The following is a 20549-nucleotide window of genomic DNA, read 5'->3' on the forward strand; positions in this document are numbered from 1 at the left end:
GCAGGGGACAAATCCTTTCCTCACACCTTTCAGAGGAGCCAGTCCTCCTGACACCTGGAAGTCAGAATTCTGACCCCAGAACTGTGGGAAGAGAAATTTCTGTTGTTTAAGCCACTAGCCTGTGGTACTAGCCCTAGCATCTAATACACAGATGACTACAGCCATTAGATCAGAGAAGTGAGATACCCTAGCGGGCTTATCATGTCCTGATAAGCCAGTGAGGCTCCTCTCCTATGAACAAGGCAGTGCCCTCCACTCCCTCAGGTTGGGCGTCCAAATGGAGCTCATTATGCCTAACTCAGCTGTCATCAGGGAAATTTTCTAAGCAGGCAGTGACTAAACCATAAAATTATTCTTTAAAGGCATCCAGTGAAGTCATCGAACCCCGTTTTATAATTGCCAATAATCATATCTGAAATTTCTACAGGCTATGTGATTAGACAGATCTGGGTACAAATATCAGCTCTTCCCTTGACCAGCTGAGGGCTTTGGCAAGTTATTTCACCTTCTCAGGAGCTCAGCTTCCCCATTCGTAAAATGTAAAAGTAGAAGCAGGAAAAAACCACCTATTTCCAAGGGTGGTCATCAGTATAGAATGAAAGCAACAACAACAGTTTGAAAGTCCAGCAGGGTGCCTGGCCAGGTGCATACGCTCTGACAGTGTTAGTGACCTTCCCCATCCATGTTTATAGTTGATCTTATTTGATGCTTATACCGACGGGCTTGCCCAACAGTGCAGGAAGCAAGATTCTACTCAGGTCTTGACACCAAGATCTTTTCCTGGAAGGAACCACCTCTGGTCCTCGGCCCTCCCTAAGTTGTGTTGTGGCCTCCCTCTGTCACTCTGGTGAAATCTGGGTTGGAACTCTGTGGGTGCGGAGAATCTGGATGCAGGTCCTAGTAAACACCTGTATAAAGACTGCCAAGCAGAGAGACAGGCTCCCTGGTCAGCTGGAATAGTGGCTGGCACAACACTTGTTGCCCAGTCTCATCTAGAGACTGAATCAGAATCAGACTTTTAAAGCTGAGTGGGACTTTAGAGATGGAAGAATCGACTCTCCTTATTTTATGGATGAGGAAGCAGCAGGTCGAACGGCTCCAGCTGGCATCAAGTTGAATGGTCTTATCAACAGCAGTTTATGTTCCTTCCATTCTATGGTTTCCCCTCCTCACAGAGCCAGCCCAGAAATGAAAGAACCAGAATAGATCCAAAGACATGTAAAATATCCTCAGAATAAACCTTTGCCTGAAGAGAAATGTAGCTTTCGTGGAATTGAGGCCCTTCCTAGCTCTATGATGCTTAGACCAAGCCAAGGTGAAAGTGGACTTCAAAACGGAGCTGGACCGCCGTTCATTCAAAAAAGGGGCAGTCAGTCTGCTCTCTGGTGGGGGCTGAAGCTTGCTCATCTTAGCCCTGAGCACTTAACAGCTCCTGGTAGAGCTCACCTCAGCAGTGGCAGAGTAGGCCGAGGGGCCAGGGGGTGGCGACTCTTGTTTGCAAAATCTCCTGAATTGGCTGACTCCCATTTACATGCTGTTTCTGGCAACAGAGATCAATCTGGGTCACCTCTCTGCCACTGAGTAAGTATGCTGAAAATTATTACCATTTCAGACAAATGTTTAACTATTCGCAGATTATCTGTGACACCACAGGCCAAAGTCACAACAGCCTAACCTGGGAGGGGGTTTACTTTACCTTGTGATTTATGGAATGAGAATTATGGGTGCTCTGTGGGACTAATTTAACACGAAACATTCAGATGTCTGTCTTATAATGCCATTCATCTTTCCTTAGCCTGCCTGCACCAGGGGGCATGTGGTTCAGAGAGCGTGCTCTCCCTTCTCAGCCACAAATCATCACACTTGTGCAAGGGGGTGACATGTCTTCTCTCCCAAGCTGGGCTGCCTGCAGCCGAGTCAGGCAAGCAGTTAAGGGTCCGTCTGGGTGATGATGGGAGAAGAGTGTTTTCCATCCTAGCAGGCCTTAGGAGTGTTTTAAAAGTTACAGTGGGCAAAGAAGGGAACATAATCATTGCTTTGGTTTCACTTGTTGAAAAAAGAAATATAATCAGCCTATACTGTCTCATTGCGTACAAGACTCATTTTATAAGAAAGCTATGTGATATATTCTGTAGGTGGATGTGATGTGTGTCTTTTCTCAGATTGCTATAACAAAGTGGTGGCGGTTTAGTTGCTAAGTCACGCCCAACTCTTACAACCCTGTGTGTATAGGTAACACACGATCTGAGGGAACCAAGGGCACTTTTAGGATGAGTGGAATACAAATCTCTGTGGACACAGGAGTAACAAAACAGACTGCACGGCGAGGGGAGCATGGTCTTCCCAAGGCGTGGGAGGAGTGTATTCTACATTTAGATGACAGTCCAGGGCCACTGGAAGTTTTTAGGCAAGACAGTAACATGATTTGATTTTCATTCCAGAAAGATCATTCTGGCTACTACTTGGATAAAGAATTGGAGAGGAGTGAGGCTGGGCTTACACCATGACTAGTTAGAAAAACCACCAGAATTGTCCATGGAAGCAATGGCAGTGGCTGAAGTGTAAGTAAACAACTTTGAAGCACTTAAAAGTCCCATAGACGCCTCCCATTTTTCTCATAAACGCAGCTGCAAGTTGCCGAAATGAAAATTGACTTTTGTTGCCATGTCCGGAGTGAGACAGAGGGCGGGGCTGCAGCCTGCTGCTCATGCTGTCTTGCGCACTGCGCTGATTCTTCCCAACTGCCGCTGAGAATGCCTTCCTAGGATGCCTCTTAAACACACAGCTTTAGTCCAATACATCACTGTGGCCCATATCAACTTTTTCATGGGAACTGGGCAATATCTAACAGGGAATGCCACTCCTTGGGTGTCCTGGAATGTAACAAGGATTGGCAACTCAAACACACTTGATGATAGTCAAGTTCAGTGAGTAGAACTCACATTTCGGCATTGAGGAAGTTGCTAGCGAGGCTGACCTTGCAGAGTGGAGAGAGAAGGAGGTATAATAACAAAAATCGAAATCCACAATGGAATCCAGCCTATCAAAATGATTGCATTAAACAAGAGGCAAGGAAAAGTCTGATTTTAAAAAAAAGGTATTTGACTTTCTGAATTGATTTGAGAAAATTTCCTAGATGACAGAGTGTCTTAAGTTTTGCCAGGATGTTGCTGCAAAATCCACTTCCTCAGACAGACTTGCTTGTATTCAAAAGTATACTTAAGAGTCCATCCTGATATTGTAAGCAAAGTCACAGATTCCATCTTCAAGGTCATGTTGCTTGTATAGCAAAGACCACCAATGTTACACGATCAAAGTAAAATTTGAGGATGCACCCAAGGACAAGCTTCTTATTGACTGAAGAGGAATAGAGTCAGCCTAGCGGATACCATGCTAATTTCATCCCTCAGGGGTGAAGGGAGAAAAGAATCATAACAAGAGCAGAATTATGGGTTTTATACTGCAAATACCATAGAGCCCCAAATGCCAGCCAGGTCCACAGCTTCCTGAGGAAGGATCAGCCCACACCACCATTGCCTACACAGGCAAGCTGTGCTTTGTATCATGGGATCCTTGACATCCTAATCTAACGGAATGAGTAAAAGGCAGCTACTGGCTGGCCTCCAACCATTCAGTCTTCCATCAGGAGACACAAAGGAAGTAATTCAGAGGGTAGAGTGGCCCTAGAGCCAAAAGAAATACAAAGGGGAGGCAGGAAACAGAAGCCGGGAGGCAGCAGAAGCCCTGAGAGAAGACAAGTGAGCATCTTAGGAAACTCACAGATCAAGAAGGACAGGTATCACTTAGCTTGTAGTAGGAGAACGGTTCTCATTCTGAAGATGTAGTTAAAATTCTTTGAATCCATTATTGGAAAAAAAAAATATTGCTCTGTAGAATACACTATATAGGACAACTTTAGCTATTGTAACACATAAAATCCCAAGTAAATACATTCCATTGACTTAATAAAATTTCATTGACTTAAAAAAAAAGTGCAGAGGAAAGCACATGTGAGGAAGAGGAAGGGTGAACTACGAGGTGCCCATTTGGACAGAGTCAGGCTGTGTCTCTGGAACAGAAACCACCATGAAGCCTGTGTACTGGGCTCTCCCATGCTTTCCCCTTTCTTTGTTAATCCTCCTAACAAACCTCCACCTCCGGAGGTAAATTGAGTGTGTCTCGAACGTGTAACCTGAGCAAGCTTAATTTAACATACAACGTCTAGTGCAGCTTTCATGTTATTAATAGTTCCCTTTAACCACTGCACTTAAAACAGAAAAACCCAGACTAGTTAGCATGACCTGCAAGGCCCTCCACAGTCTGGGCTGGTGCCCACCCCTCCCACCTCAACTCATGCTTGTCACCCCAACATCCCAGCCTGCTCACTATTTAAGTAGTCACCCACCTACTTCATGCACCTTTACATGCCCAGTACCCAGAACAGTATCTGGAGGTAGAAACATATGAATTAGGTCTTCGAAAAGCTTATTTTCTTTACAGCTTCTGTCTTCTAACGAAAGTATCTCCCAACCTATATGGATTTCATTTATGGGACAAGAGAACTACTCTCAAAATTAATTTTTCTGAGAGCCCTTGCTATTGAACTGAAATAATATCCCATGGAATTGTACACTGTTAGATGAGCCTGCCAGGGATGTGGGTGGCTCAGGCTTCTGTATTAACTAAACCTGGAGGAAACATAGACGAGAGAGGCTCAGCCTTCCCCATAGTAAGCAGCTCCTTCACTGGAGAAAGGGTTGTATGTGCTTAGTTGCTTAGTCATGCCAGACTCTTTGCAACCCTATGGACTGTAACCTACCAGGCTCCTTCTATGGGATTTTCTAGGAAAGAATACTGGAGTGGATTGCCATTCCCTTCGCCAGGGGATCTTCCCCACCTGGGGATCGAACCCATGTCTCCTGCATCTCCTGCATTGCAAGCAGATTCTTTATCTGCTGGGAGAAAGGGTTACTTTGGTAAATAAGACCCCTGTCCCTGTTCCACAGCTCTCTCAGTTTGTACATACAAAAATGCATAAGAAAACCCCAGGAAGCTGGATATTTCCCCACCTTCAAAATTACTCTGCTCTTCGATTCATGTACCATAGCCCTGACATTATTTCTGTGACCTTTAAAATAGCAGATGTTATCAGCACTGACGGCAGCTTATTTAACATGGGAGGCTTCGGCACCTCAAACTCCCTCGTGTTTCCTCCAGTGTCTACGTCCTGGTTACCATCTCTGGGTGGTTAGTTTCCAACTCCTTTCTTTCTCAAGGAAACAGTGAGGAGTAAACATGACAGCATTTAGACTCCAACCCCCACACAGGCAGTAATTGCTTCTCTGCCTTCATAGCCCCTGAACACCAAGGTAAAAGGGGCCACAGTGTTCTCAGAATTGGTGTTTAGTGCTTGAGCCATGCCCAGCTCACAAGCACAGAACCCTGGCCGAGTTTCCACACGTGTGGTCAGCTACCATCCTCCATGACTGGGGCTTGCTACCTGCAGACTCCTTGCTCCACTTCAGGGGTACAGAAGAAAAATTTCCACCACTGAGCCTGGGACTCTGTATTTTATCAAGCTCCCCAGGCGACACATGCACAGGAAGCTCTGAGAATCATATTACGGAAGCATCCCTCGCTGATCCACAAATTGCTATGGGGAGAGTTATTGTTAAAATGAAAGACAGGATTTAAAGGCCCTTAGAAGAGAAAAGAGGCTTCCCTGGTGGCTCAGACGGTAAACAATCTGCCTGCAATGCAGAAGACCCAGTTCTATCCCTGGGTCAGGAAGATCCCCTGGAGTAGGAAATGACAACCCACGCCAGTATTCTTGCCCAGATAATTCCATGGACAGAGGAGCCTGGCAAGCAACGATCCACGGATTGCAAAAAATTGAACACGACTGAGCGACTAAGACACACAGAGAAGAGAAAAAGTAAGGGAGATTGAGGAGAAGACCGAAAGGCAAGCACTGGAGAGAGGCACTGGAAGGAGGCAGGGAAAAAGTGGGAGTGATGAACACAGAGAATCAAATCTTATGCTTTGGGGGTACTAATCCTAGCAGTTCTGTAAGGCTCCCACCTCTCCTCCATTCTTTCTGGCAGAGTCTGCAGGGTGATTAAGGAGAACTGCTGGTGGTGGCATCTAGACATTGACCCCTCAACTGTTCTAGCTAGGGTCTGCCCAGAGCTGACATTTTTGGACAATTTTGCTGGGGTTAAAACCCCAAGTTCAAAACTTCTAGGGCTGCTAGAGACAGTGTTCATTGCTGGGTCATGTCCAACTCTTTGCGACCCCATGGACTATAGCCCGCCAGGCTCCTCTGTCCATGGAATTCCCCACGCAAGAATACTGGAGTGGGTAGCCATTCCCTTCTCCAGGGGACCTTCCCAACCCAGGGGTCTAACCCAGGCATCCTGCATTGCAGGCAGATTCTTTACTGTCTGAGCCACCAGGGAAGTCTCGGACTGCTAAGTCAGGACCTGATCGATCCAGCGGTTGACTGAACCATCTATATACCCCTAAACCAGCACAAGAATGCAGCGGACAATGAATGATAGCACATCCAATTCAGAATCACCACTGTACTTGCCATATAAATATAATTTCCTGTCTCCTTTCTTCCTCCCTCCCCCAACCCAGTCGCACCCTGGGCATAAGCACTTCTTCTCTCCTCATATATTTCTATTTGCACACATGGCACAGGGTGACAGCCTATTGATAGTGTTTCATATTACAGACTCACAGACCTAGGAAATACTGTAGCTGGCAGCAGGCAACCACTGAATGTCCGTCATTACTTTACCCTCATCAGCACTCACCTGAGTGGTCTTTGTTGATTCTGCTTTGCGTTTGCTTTTGGCCAAGCAGCCCCAAACCAGGCCTTTTACTTAGAATTCTCGCTTATTGCTTTTTGAGAACAAAACTGCTGCTCTTTCTTTCTGCTAAACCCCACTTGAGGAGGCGTTGAGATCTGCTCAGAGGCAGGAGGGAACTAGAGCCACTGATTTAATAAAAACAACTGAGGATCACCACTGGGTCCAAATTCCATTTAACTGAGGACATTTACATCTGATTTGTGAAGATCTAGAATAACATGGACTTACGTGGTTTGATCACTCCCTTCTAAATGATGTCAGAAAAAAACATACTGTTTGGGTGAACTATAAGTCTCAATAACATTCAGCAGCACACGGGGCTACTAATAAAGGTTAGCTTACAAATGCTGCTGCCACTGGCCACAATTTCTAAGTGATTCTCTTGCAAAAGAGAGCAGAGGTATTTTTACCTTTTTGTTGTGGTTTGCTTGTTTGTTTTCTTGATCCATACAAAAAAATATTCAGTAATTATGAACAATCAAGAACAAAATGGAAATTCAGGGTTATCACGCCACAAAACTACATCTGGATTTTGAATCACTTCTAACATGTCCTGTTTTATAAACCTGCCATAAGTACACAGATATAACACTTATTTATAAATGGTGCCATAATTTCAAAATGTTTGTCAAGCATTTAGACACATTGTTTTCAGTTAGTTTACTTAAAAATATGCAGCTTCATCCCAACACTTAATCAGGTAACAAAGGCTAGAGGTGGGACAGAAACATCCAGAAAATTCTTTCTCCCAAGGACAATCACAAACGCGGGTACATGGTTGATTAACATCTGGATCAACTTAAGGGTGTTTGCAAACCAGCAGGAAATAAATTTCGGGAGAACACCACAGACTTGAGGATGGTTGCTTTAGTATTTAATAATAAATGATTTCCAGTTGATAGAAAAATATTGAAATGTGACTTATATATATGAGGCTGATTCCAATTTGATAAGCATGTCCCCAAAGGAAATTACTGGGTTTATTAAAATCCTCGGAGGGTTGAATTGAATTAAAATAGTCTTATCCTATAGTTCTTGCTGAAGGTAGAGTAACTGCCCTCCAGTCCACATGGTTGGTGATCATAGAAGGGCAAAAGAGCAAACTGTTGTGTATGCAACTTGAAATCTGCTTCAGTGTGCTCTGCTTTTAGTGGTGTCAGTCCACATGATCCAAGCGATCATAGAAGAAGGTCAATAATAAAGAGCAGGGCTGTTCTTAGTCTGAAGTTAAAAATGGCTACGAACTGCCAAGATACTCTGCGTAAGCCATCGTCAACAAAGTACATGTCACTGCCTTGCTGGTAAAATGTGATGTGTTGATGACTGTTATATTACATCTAAAATCACATTTACGAGTAATAGAAAAGTTCAGTTAAGAGTTTTGCCTTACGTCTCCTGGTACACTGATACAGTGTTGTGTGATATTACCAATTTTCGCTTCAGACATGTTCACACACAACCGTGAAGACTTCACAAGAATCTGCGCATTTGACCCATGGTGAAATCACAGCATTTTCATAGCAAATCAACTTTTCCTTGGCAGCAAAATGATAGGTACTTTTTCACCTAGAGAAATGCCCTTCTTTTCAAGGAATCTGGAAAAAAATAAAACTAGTTCTATGTCTCTGGGGATCGTAATCCAGTTTTTATAAGAAGAGGCCCAGCAGGTAAGAATCCTACTGGCCCACTTTGTGACCGGGAGCATGTTCCTTAACCCTTCTCGTTCAACAAAAGGAAAAGCGAAATAGGGGCACGTGCGATCTTTCTTTCATATGTATCACAAAGGTGTCCTGGAATGCCTTCACATCTCTAACACTGCACAACACATAGAGAAGAGGTCTGCAAAAGGGCAAATTATTGTGTATGCAACTTGAAATTTTGCCTCAATGTGCTCTGCTTTTAGTAGTGTCAGAGGCAGCAGGAATTTATTCATGCGACCTGACTGATTTGCAGACTGGGAGTAAATGCTAGGCCTTTTGCAGCGATTACCAAGAGCCCCCTTCAGTAGAAATGATCTACTGCCTTCCTGCACCACATTACAGTGGTGGATTGAGGAGTGAGCCAGATGAGCCATTCTGTGCACTTCTAGCCAGGCTGCGATTTATACTCAGATGGAGATGCCAAAGGCTTTCAGAGGAAAAAAGAAGAGCATTTCTCTGGAACATTTTTTTTTTACCAGAACTAGAAACCAAACTCTGGTGTGTCACTGATATTTTTCTTAAAAAATAATTCTTTCTTCATAGCAGAAAGAAATTAAAAGGTAAATTATCTTCCTGTAGTATTGTTACATATGACTGCTAAGGAGCTCCCTTGACCCCTTAAGAAAAATCCCCACATGATTTTTTCCCTTCAAGTGGTGCATATATCCTTTCCCTAAGTTTCGGTATTCAGGACACAGTCCACGGCTTTTGGTTACTGAGCTTACGTCAGAAATGATCCAGCTTCACTCTGTGAACAACATCTAGCTGTGCTCGTGAGGAGTCCTATTACCACAGGCCAAACCAAGGGGAAGTGGGAAGAGGAGAAAGCAATTCATGTGGGGTTTGGTGGCCACCAGCCATTTCATTTTCATTTAGCAAATGTAGGATTTTAGCATGGAACCTTGAAAAATAAAGTGGCTGAGCCAGAAAAATGTCAGTTTGACTCAAATTTAGCATTAGGTAGTCAAAGAGTCTTTGTTACTATCAAATTATAGATATATATATATAATTTATATATGTAATATAGATTCATTTATATATATATTACATATACTACTTGACCCTACTAAATATAACTATATATATATATACACACTACAATTATCAGTCTATTTTATTATCAAATTATATATAAGAATAAAAAATATTTTGCTGTTGTTGTTTAGTCACTGTATCATGTCTGATGCTTTGTGACCCCCATTGACTATATTCTGCCAGGTTCCTCTGTCCATGGGATTTCTCAGGGAGGAATATTAGAATGGGTTGCCATTTCCTTCTCCAGGGACTCTTCCAGACCCAGGAATCGAACCCAGGTCTCCTGCACTGAGAGGCAGTTTCTCTACCCCTGAGCCGCCAGGGAAGCCCATGTAAAATGAATAATATAAAATTATTTATATATATATAGTACATATACTACTCTTGATCCTACTACATTTAAATACATATGTAAATATATATACACACACTACAACTGTTAGTCCATTTTATTATCAAATTATATGTAAGAATAAAAAAGTATATATATAATAATATATGCTATTTGATCCCACAAAACTATTTTTCAGTAATAACAAATATTTTCCTTTTTCTTTTCCTGGGAGAAAATACACCTAAGATAGATCACTGTCATTGCTTTGTCGAGTTTTGTTGTCTTTCTAAGAACAGATTTGAGGCATCAAATGCCACTGTGTAAAATGGAGCGGGTATGGTATAAAATTAAGAACGATGGCTAATCATCACATCACATCCTAGCAAACACATAAGTATGTCCACACACCTATCCCAGTGAAACACAAACTAGGATGGCTCCGCTAGGAATTCAGTGCGTGAAGGTACCAGGGAATGCAGCTTTGTGGATGGCGACAGCATGATGTCTGTGGCTTGAGGGCCCTGCTGCCTGCAGATTCGGGCATAATTTGCTCTGATCTTCACCAGTTGCTTTAACTCTGTTAAAAAAATTATTTTGAGAGACAAGTCAATGTATAGCAAATAATTAAAAGTTCAGGATGATGAAAAACTCGAAGATCCTTCAGAAACCCTCGACTCCCACGCCAGACTCTCTCATTACACACTTGACTTGCTTATCACATCAGATATGTGTTAACATTCTTTGGATTTCTACAGAATGGCAGTTGCTAGAGAGGGCTTCCTTCCAAGCTTTTTATAAAGCCTGAATTGGAAGCTAACCTAGAAGTGGTCTAAAAATTGAACCCACTGAAAAGATGGTAAACACAGCATTGAGATCCATGTTCAGAGCTGAAGACAAATGGCATAAAGCACTCTTTTAATTTCGTTAGGGGTTTGTGTGAAAGACACCATTCTAACAGTGTCTGATTTGTTTTGCCAAAACAAATCCATTTTTCAAAGACCAAATGTGATTCTTTGGTTACTTTCACATGCTGAATGTTTTTACATTATAGTACATAAAATAAGTTCTTACTAGGCGTTTAGTTTTGAAAATCCCAAGCTGCCTTATTTTCTACTACATACTTAAGTCAGTAGGTCACAGAAGAATTATGAACAGCATGATTCATTAAATGTCCCTTCACAAGAGTATATATGTACATGTATATATATGCTAGTAGCATTTCTCTCTTTTTTAAAGCATTCTGAGTGTTTCGATGTCTACCAAATGACTATTTCTCATTTAATTATTTCAGGAAAAACAATAAAATGGCAGTTCATATAATAAAATAACTTTCTAATAGCAACTAAGTTAGACTCTCTGCTATCAGTTAGATTTTCTAGAACATATATCACCCACTGAAAAGATCTTAGACAACTGGGGGAAACCACTAATACTTTCACCATTAAAGGAATATGAGGACCCATTTTAAGAGAAGAAACAGCTCTTTCACATCATAGTAATCGATGTGGTTCAAGAATTGAAGATGCAAAAATGAATGTCTGTTTAGCCTTGTCAAAGGTCTACAGAGCTAACAAGGAAGAAAATGGTAAGAAGCGTAATGTTTGCATTTTCAGTTTTCTCTTTTCCTTTTGCAGTTTTTATGGGTAACAAGCTTGGTTCTGGGAAGGTAGCCTACATTTCTCTCTGTGTTTTGGATACCTCTCTGGCTAGGTTGGAAAAGGCAATGGCAACTCACTGCAGTACTCTTGCCTGGCAAATCCCATGGATGGAGGAGTCTGGTGGGCTGCAGTCCATGGGGTCACTAGGAGTCGGACATAACTGAGCGACTTCACTTTCACTTTTCACTTTCATGCATTGGAGAAGGAAATGGCAACCCACTCCAGTGTTCTTGCCTGGAGAATCCCAGGGACGGGGGAGCCTGGTGGGCTGCCATCTCTGGGGTCACACAGAGTTGGACATGACTGAAGCAACTTAGCAGCAGCAGCAGCAGCTGGATAGGTTTCCTGTTATTTATCTGAAAGGCCCAGTGAATACAGTGGGGCCAGGAGGGTGAGGTCCAGGCAATAGAAGGCCATCCCAAGAGTACGAAAGATTAAGCATAAATAACAAAAGGACTAGGAAGGTACCTTCTACCACACCGCTTACTAGTCAATTACTTCAAGTGTGTTCATATACTTAACTAGATCCAAAACTCTTTCAGGGAAGGAAACCTGGCTTACATTTCTTTTATTAGCTATGGAACACAGAAAGCTGTCAATTAGTACTTCCTGTTAAGAACAACATCACTGGTTCATTCTAAGTAATTCTTCTAAATAATTACATAGCGAGGGTCACCAAGAACTGGGGTGAGGTGTAATGGTGAATGATGGGGACAAATACAAAGAATATAAAGATTAATGTCCTTCTTTGATGTAGGATGGTGCTGGGGGAATCTGTGTGGTATCCTCAGAACAGTGTTAGCTATTCACATAAATCCTTGTCTTCCTGCATTTTAGTTTTCATTCCTATATTTTTGCCCTTTCTAGGCTAAGTGTAAAGATAGGATTGCAACTGTTTTTAAATTTTTTGGTTTATATATCTTATATATGACATAGGTCCATCTAGTCAAGGCTATGGTTTTTCCAGTGGTCATGTATGGATGTGAGAGTTGGACTGTGAAGAAAGCTGAGCACTGAAGAATTGATGCTTTTGAACTGTGGTGTTGGAGAAGACTCTTGAGAGTCCCTTGGACTGCAAGGAGGTCCAACCAGTCCATCCTAAAGGAGATCAGCCCTAGGTGTTCTTTGGAAGGACTGATGCTAAAGCTGAAACTCCAGTACTTTGGCCACTTCATGCGAAGAGTTGACTCATTGGAAAAGACCCTGATGCTGGGAGGGGCTGGGGGCAGGAGGAGAAGGGGATGACAGAGGATGAGATGGCTGGATGGCATCACCGACTCGATGGACATGAGTTTGAGTGAACTCCAGGAGTTGGACAGAGAGGCCTGGCGTGCTGCAATTCACGGGGTCTCAGAGTCAGACACGACTGAGCGACTGAAGTGAACTGAACTGAACTGAATAATAATTTTATGGTGGCTTTTAAAAGAGATAACCTAACATTAGTTATTTTTAAAATCCCAGGTAATTAATTTCTAATTTTTTTCCCCACATCACGTGGCATGTGAGATCCTAGTTCCCTGGACCAAGAATTGAACCTGTGCCCCCTGCAGTGGAAGTACAGAGTCTTAACCACTGGACTGCTATGATGTCCCCTGAATCTTCTGATTTCTTTTAAAATGTTATCAGTTTTTCAGGACATCCTGAACATTCTGCCTTTGTTAATGTAGACCTACCCCAGAAAGGGGTTTTAAACTCCTCAGGATAAGTAGGATGAAAGACACGAATTGGTTTAATACCAAATGTTATATTCTCTTCCATTTCTAACATTTATCAAAAAAATTATTGAAAGATAGACAAGATAATAAACAAGCATATATTTACTTATTAGTAAACAAAATAAATCTATAAAGTGTATATTTGTTTTTTAAAGAAACATTAAGTTTTAAATAACTTGCAAAGTAGGAAATCAAGGATGCCTCACTTTCCTTGGATGCATGCTAAAAAATGAATACCTTCAAAGGAGGCCTTTTAGAATTTCTACAACTAAAGCCCCTTGGATAAAACTCAAGACTAACAGAACTTTCGTTGAATGCTTTAGATCAAACAGTGGTAACAGTGAGCTTCCAGCAAATAAATACATGGAATTTAACTTTGGTAATATGGCATACAAAAGTGTGGAGTAGGATAGTCATTAAAAATCATCATGATGGGATATAAAATTCAGTAAAAAAAAAAAAAAAAGCTCTTTGAAGAAACAAGTGAATGCTTTAATTCTTCAAAAACATGATGGAAAAGAAATTATCACTCATACCTTGCTGCGTTCTAAAGCTACGTCCTGTAGACACACAGATGACCATGTCTCGCTCTATGTCATCCCATGAGTGAATTGGCTCTCCGTCGGGGGTGTACAGTGCTCTGGCCGGGTGGGCCAGCTTGAGACGAGAGGAGCAGTCATTCAGGAGCTGAAACACAAAGAGACACATGCTGGGTGGGTGCGCGATGTCACAACATGTTTAAGTATTAAAGAATCAACTCCTTGAAGAGAACTATTATCATGATATAAGTATTCATTTTATTTATAATTGCTAGAAAGAGGTATACTGAGTAGCAAAGGGAACTCTTCTCTATACTTTGTAATGATCTATATGGGAAAATAATCTTAAAAGAAGAAAGAGTGGATATATGTATATATCCTGATTCACTTTTCTGTATACCTGAAACTAATACCACATTGTAAATCAGCTATACTCTGATAAAAATTTTAAAAGAAAAGACAGAGGTATAGAAGGAGATGAGAAGGGTTTACAAATGTTCCCTAATGCGGTTAGACAGTGAGGAACTTCAGTGCTTGTCAGTGGATTCGTCCTTCTTGTTCTCTTCAGTTCAGTTCAGTTGCTCAGTCGTGTCTAACTCTTTGCAACCCCATGAACCACAGCACACCAGGCCTCCCTGTCCATCACCAACTCCCAGAGTTTACTGAAACTCATGTCCATTGAGTCGGTGATGCCATCCAACCATCTCACCTTCTGTCGTCCCCTTCTCCTCCCACCTTCAATCTTTCCCAGCATCGGGGTCTTTTCAAATGAGTCAGTTCTTTGCATCAGGTGACCAAAGTATTGGAACTTCAACTTCAACATCAGTCCTTTCAATGAATACTCAGGACTGGATCTCCTTTAGGATGGGCTGGTTGGATCTCCTTGCAGTCCAAGGGACTCTCAAGAGTCTTCTCCAACACCACAGTTCAAAAGCATCAATTCTTCAGTGCTCAGCTTTCTTCACAGTCCAACACTCACATCCATACATGACCACTGGAAAAACCATAGCCTTGACTAGATGGACCTTTGTTGACAAAGTAATGCCTCTGCTTTTTAATGTCCTGTCTAGGTTGGCCATAACTTTCCTTCCAAGGAGTAAGCATCTTTTAATTTTGTGGCTGCAGTCACCATCTGCAGTGATTTTGGAGCCCCCCAAAATTAAGTCTGCCACTGTTTCCATTGTTTCCCCATCTATTTGCGATGAAGTGATGGGACTGGATGCCATGATCTTAGTTTTCTGAACATTGAGCTTTAAGCCAACTTTTTCACTCTTCTCTTTTACTTTCATCAAGAGGCTTTTTAGTTCTTCTTAGCTTTCTGCCATAAGGGTGGTGTCGTCTGCATATCTAAGATTATTGATATTTCTCCCAGCAATCTTGATTCCAGCTTTTGCTTCATCCAGCCCAGCATTTCTCATGAGGTACTCTGCATATAAGTTAAATTGTTCTCTATTTTTCCATATAGAAGAGACTCCTTTCTGTTTAAGAAATGGCTCAGTGTGAAAGATCTTGACTTGAAGAATCTAGATTTGTGAGAATAGCTCAATTATTTTTTTCCAATAAGCAATGCGCTAGAAGGACAAAAGCACTGACCTGGTTCTGGCCTCTGTCTGACCTCAAACAAGTCAGGCAATGTGCCTACAAAACAGTCTCTTCAACTATAAAATCAAATTTTGGTCTAATATGTCTTGGATTCTATGATTCTATTATCATCAAAGGTTTTTTTTTAAATTGGTAAATTAAAAAGCTATCTGTTAGAGCCTGATTCAATTTCTCTCAATTTTCCCTGAAACAGTAAAAAAACACATGCACAAATGCAAAGTGTCAACAGTTTTAAAAAAGATCACTCAACCTGTTCCCAGACCCTGAAGAGTGGTTCCATTAGTGTGCATAAGACTTTAAGACAGAACATATAAGCGAGCAGGAGGAAAGTAAGACATTTCCACACACCTGCCTGACTTCTACCTATCATCCAGGCCAGACAGCAGCTCTCCCAAAATGAAAGGGCCAGGTTCACATAGCTCCAGTCACCTAATACTTCTTTTTATACATCAAATTAGGGGCCACAGCTCACAGCAACTGAGTTGTAGAACTGGGCAACTTATGGTATCTTGCATCTGGAAAATGGTTCAGAAATATGAAGGAAGACAAGAGAGTGATGAGATAATGCAATTCAGAGACTGAATTTTTCACCCAGTATTTTGAGCAAGGGATGGATGCACTGAATTGAGCAGTAACAGAAATTATCCCAGAATACATTCCTGTTGTAGAGGGAGTAGTCAGACAGGAGCAGTGGGAGGAAAGACTTAAATGCAGTCCTACACCCCTTGCTGAATAATAGCCAGTCAGCAGCAATTTGATTCTGATTCAGGATATACAGGAGGATCCTACAGCTCCCAAGTCAAAATTTAGGGGAACAAAAGAAAACTAATGTCTCCTGTCAATAGAGCTCTTCTTGTACAAGGAGATACAAATAGAAAAATGAACCTCAGCAATAAGAGGATTGTGAAAATATTCTACAACATAAACAGTATCTGTACACAAGGTGAAGAGGTTTTTTAAGATTTAGAGCACAAATACATTTTAGAGTATCTGTATTGTGCTCCCCCAAATTTTAATAAAATATGACTTCCACAGAGACACACACACAGAAGTGAGATGACAACAGCTTAAAGGAAAGAAGCATTGCTGAGATGTAGACAGAGATAATGATGGTGATGGTGATGATGGTCATCATAATAATAGCAGTTTAAATTTACTGGCACATTTCTATGAGCTAGGAACTTATTTAAAAGTTTCTAAGGATAACATAATTTTATTTTGTGGGAATAATTATTATCCTCTTTTTCTTGGTGAGAAAAATGGAGAACAGAGAGGCTAAATATCATAACCAAGGTCACACAGCTGGTAAGAGAAGAAACAGAGTTTTAAATCGATATGAATAGAGAGCTAAATGAGAGGCAACAAAATGAAAGATTCAGTAGTAGAATCAAACTCTGTCTTACAAACAGAAAAAAAGCACACTGAATATTATAGAAAACCAAACTGTATTAGAGAGGACTAAGTTGAGAAAATCTCCTAGGATATAGAGAAAGAATAAGACAAAATTTATAAGAGAAAAGTTAAACAAATGTCACATCAGGACATCAGATATTAAACCTATACAATATAGGTATTAGTGAAGAAGAACTCAGAATATATAAACTTAAGGAATTATAAAAAAAAAAAGACGAAAATTCTCTTTTTTCAAACATGTCTTCATATCAAATAGGTTAACCCAAGATACGGCAAAGTTAATGAAAAAATGACTAACATTTAACTTTAACTGGGTTAAAAGTATGAATTTCAGACAAGGGGGGAAAATTCAGTTATGTTTAGATCTGTTTTCTGTAACACTGACTACTAAAGAAAATGAGCCTTTTAGGGGAAAAGGTTTCAGTGTAAGAATTCAGTTTTCAGCTAAATTAATACTTTGGTTACAGGAAACAAAAGGTATTCTTATATGTAGAAAAATTCAGAAAACATATCGCTCAGATACATTTCAGATTACTTAAAAAATGAATGAAATTCCTTCACCATGGAAAAGTCATAGTATAAAGTGACTAATATTAAGCAGTAAGATCACTAGAACATGATACAACTGTTATAAAAAATGGTTAGAAAATAAATCAATTTAAAATTTTAAAATAAGTTTTTATAGGGAAAGTAAAAATGTAAAACATCACTAAAAAGGGACATGGGAAAGGAAAAAATAAAAAACAAAAAATTCCAACTTTCTAGCTATCTATGGAGGGGAAATGATCCTGTTTCTTCCTTTTTTTTCCATTGTTAAGAATATTTAAGACCTTCTAGAACTAACACCCCAAAAAGATGTCCTTTTCATTATAGGGGACTGAAATGCAAAAGTAGGAAGTCAAGAGATTCATGGAGTAACAGGCAAATTTGGCCTTGGAGTACAAAACAAAGCAGTTGAAAGGCTAATAGAATTTTGCCAAGAGAATGCACTGGTCATAACAAACACCCTCTTCCAACAACACAAGAGAACACTCTACACATGGACATCACCAGATGGTCAGTACCAAAATCAACTGATTATATTCTTTGCAGCCAAAGATGGAGAAGCTCTACATAGTCAGCAAAAACAAGACCGGGAGCTGATTGTGGCTCAGATCATGAAATCCTTATTGCCAAAATCAGACTGAAATTGAAGAAAGTAGGGAAAACCATCAGACCATTCAGGTATGACCTAAATCAAATCACTTGTGATTATACAGTGGAAGTGACAAATAGATTCAAGGGATTAGATCTGATAGAGTGCCTGAAGCACTATGGACAGAGGTTCATGACATTGTACAAGGGGCAGTGTTCAAGACCATCCTCAAGAAAAAGAAATAAAAAAGGCAAAATGGTTGTCTGAGAAGGCCTTAAAAATAGCTGAGAAAAGAAGAGAAGCTAAAGGCAAAGGAGAAAAGGAAAGATACACCCATTTGAATGCAGAGTTCCAAAGACTAGCAAGGAGAGATAAGAAAGACTTCCTCAGTGATCAACGCAAAGAAATAGAGGAAAATAATAGAATGGGAAAGACTAGAGATCTCTTTAAGAAAATTAGAGATATCAAGGGACATTTCATGCAAAGATGGGCACAATTAAGGACAGAAATGGTATGGACCTAACAAAAGCAGAAGATATTAAGAAGAGGTGGCAAGAATACACACAGAAGAACGATACAAAAAAGATCTTCAAGACCCAGATAACCACGATGGTGTGATCACTCACCTAGAGCCAGACATCCTGGAATGTGAAGTCAAGTGGGCCTTAGGTAGCATCAGTACGAACAAAGCTAGCGGAGGTGATGGAATTCCAGTTGAGCTATTTCAAATGCTAAAAGATGATGCTGTGAAAGTGCTGCATTCAATATGCCAGTAAACTTGGAAAACTCAGCAGTGGCCACAGGACTAGAAAAGGTCAGTTTTCATTTCAATCCCAATGAAAGGCAATGTCAAAGAATGCTCAAATTACCACACAATTGCTCTCATCTCACACGTTAGCAAAGAAATGCTCAAAATTCTCCAAGTCAGGCTTCAGCAGTACGTGAACCATGAACTTTCAGATGTTCAAGCTGGATTTAGAAAAGGCAGAGGAACCAGAGATCAAATTGACAACATCTGCTGGATCATGGAAAAAGCAAGAGAGTTCCAGAAAAACATCTACTTCTGTTTTATTGACTATGCCAAAATCTTTGTGTGGATCACAACACACTGCGGAAAATTCTACAAGAGATGGGGATACCAGACCACCTGACCTACCTCCTGAGAAATCTGTGTGCAAGTCAAGAAACAGTTAGAACTGGACATGAAACAACAGACTGGTTCCAAAATCACGAAAGGAATATGCCAAGGCTGTATATTGTCACCCTGCTTATTTAACTTATATGCAGAGTACATCATGAGAAATGCTAGGCTGGATGAAGCACAAGCTGGAATCAAGATTGCTGGGAGAAATATCAATAACCTCAGATATGCAGAGGACACCATCCTTATGGCAGAAAGTGAAGAACCAAAGAGCCTCTTGATGAAAGTGAAAGAGGAGAGTGAAAAAGTTGGCTTAAAACTCAACATTCAGAAAACTAAGATCATGGCATCTGGTCCCATCACTTCATCACAAATAGATGGGGAAATAATGGAAACAGTGAGAGACTTTATTTTCTTGGACTCCAGAATCACTGATGATGGTGACTGCAGCCATGAAATTAAAAGACGCTTGCTCCTTGGAGGAAAAGTGGACATCACATTAAAAAGCAGAGACATTACTTTACCAACAAAGGCCCATCTAGTCAAAGGTATGGTTTTTCCAGTAGTCATGTATGGATGTGACAGATGGACTATAAAGAAAGCTGAGCACCAAATAATTGATGCTTTTGAACATCATTTGGAGAAGACTCTTGAGAGTCCCTTGGACTGCAAGGAGATCCAATCAGTCCATCCTAAAGGAAATCAGTCCTGAATATTCATTTTAAGAACTGATGCTGAAGCTGAAACTCCAATACTTTGGCCATCTAATGCAAAGAACTGACCCCTGGAAAAGACCCTGATTCTGAAAGATTCAAGGTGGGAGAAGAAGGGGGTGACAGAAGATGAGATGGCTGCATGGCATCAGCAGCTCAATGGACATAAGTTTGAATAAACTCCAGGAGCTGGTGATGGACAGGGAAGCCTGGCATACTGCAGGTCATGGGGCCACAAAGAGTGGGACATGACTGAGCGACTGAACTGAACTGAAGGATATTTATTTTTACTACTACATTTGTTGTTGTTCAGTCATTCAGTCATATCCAATTCTTTGCAACTACTTGGACTGAAGCATACCATGCTTCCTTGTCCTTCATTATCTCCCAGAGTCTGTTCAAACTGATGTCCATTGAGTCAATGATGCCATCCAACCACCTCATCCTCTGTCACCTGTTCCTCCTCCTGCCGTTAGTCTTTCCCAGTATCAGGAACTCTCAATAGTCTTCACCAGCACCAGAGTTCTAAAGCAGTAATTCTTCGGGACTCAGCCTTCTTTATGGTCCAACTCTCACGTCCATACATGATGACTGGAAAACCATAGCTTTGACTCTATGGACCTTCATCAGCAAAATGATGTCTCTGCTTTTTAAATACACTGTCCAGGTTTGTCATAGCTTTTCTT

The 20549-nt window shown here is 41.0% G+C and overlaps 1 protein-coding gene across 2 annotated transcripts in view; it reads right to left on the reverse strand.

Annotated features, from left to right (window-relative positions):
* DCDC1 (doublecortin domain containing 1) overlaps nt 1-20549 on the reverse strand; it is a 476813-nt gene that overhangs the window by 2879 nt on the left and 453385 nt on the right. The window contains exons 37-38 of one of the 2 annotated variants that reach the window (XM_060400033.1): nt 13857-14007; nt 10356-10524 (exon numbers count right to left, since the gene is read on the reverse strand). In XM_060400033.1, coding sequence (XP_060256016.1) covers nt 10376-10524; nt 13857-14007 — 300 coding nt within the window. In that variant the 3' untranslated portion in view covers nt 10356-10375. Of the gene's footprint in view, nt 1-10046; nt 10525-13856; nt 14008-20549 lie in introns of those variants that run through there. The other variant, XM_042233308.2, reaches the window with a different exon arrangement.

The sequence above is a fragment of the Ovis aries genome, chromosome 15 (assembly GCF_016772045.2).
Source record: "Ovis aries strain OAR_USU_Benz2616 breed Rambouillet chromosome 15, ARS-UI_Ramb_v3.0, whole genome shotgun sequence".
NCBI lineage: Eukaryota > Metazoa > Chordata > Mammalia > Artiodactyla > Bovidae > Ovis > Ovis aries.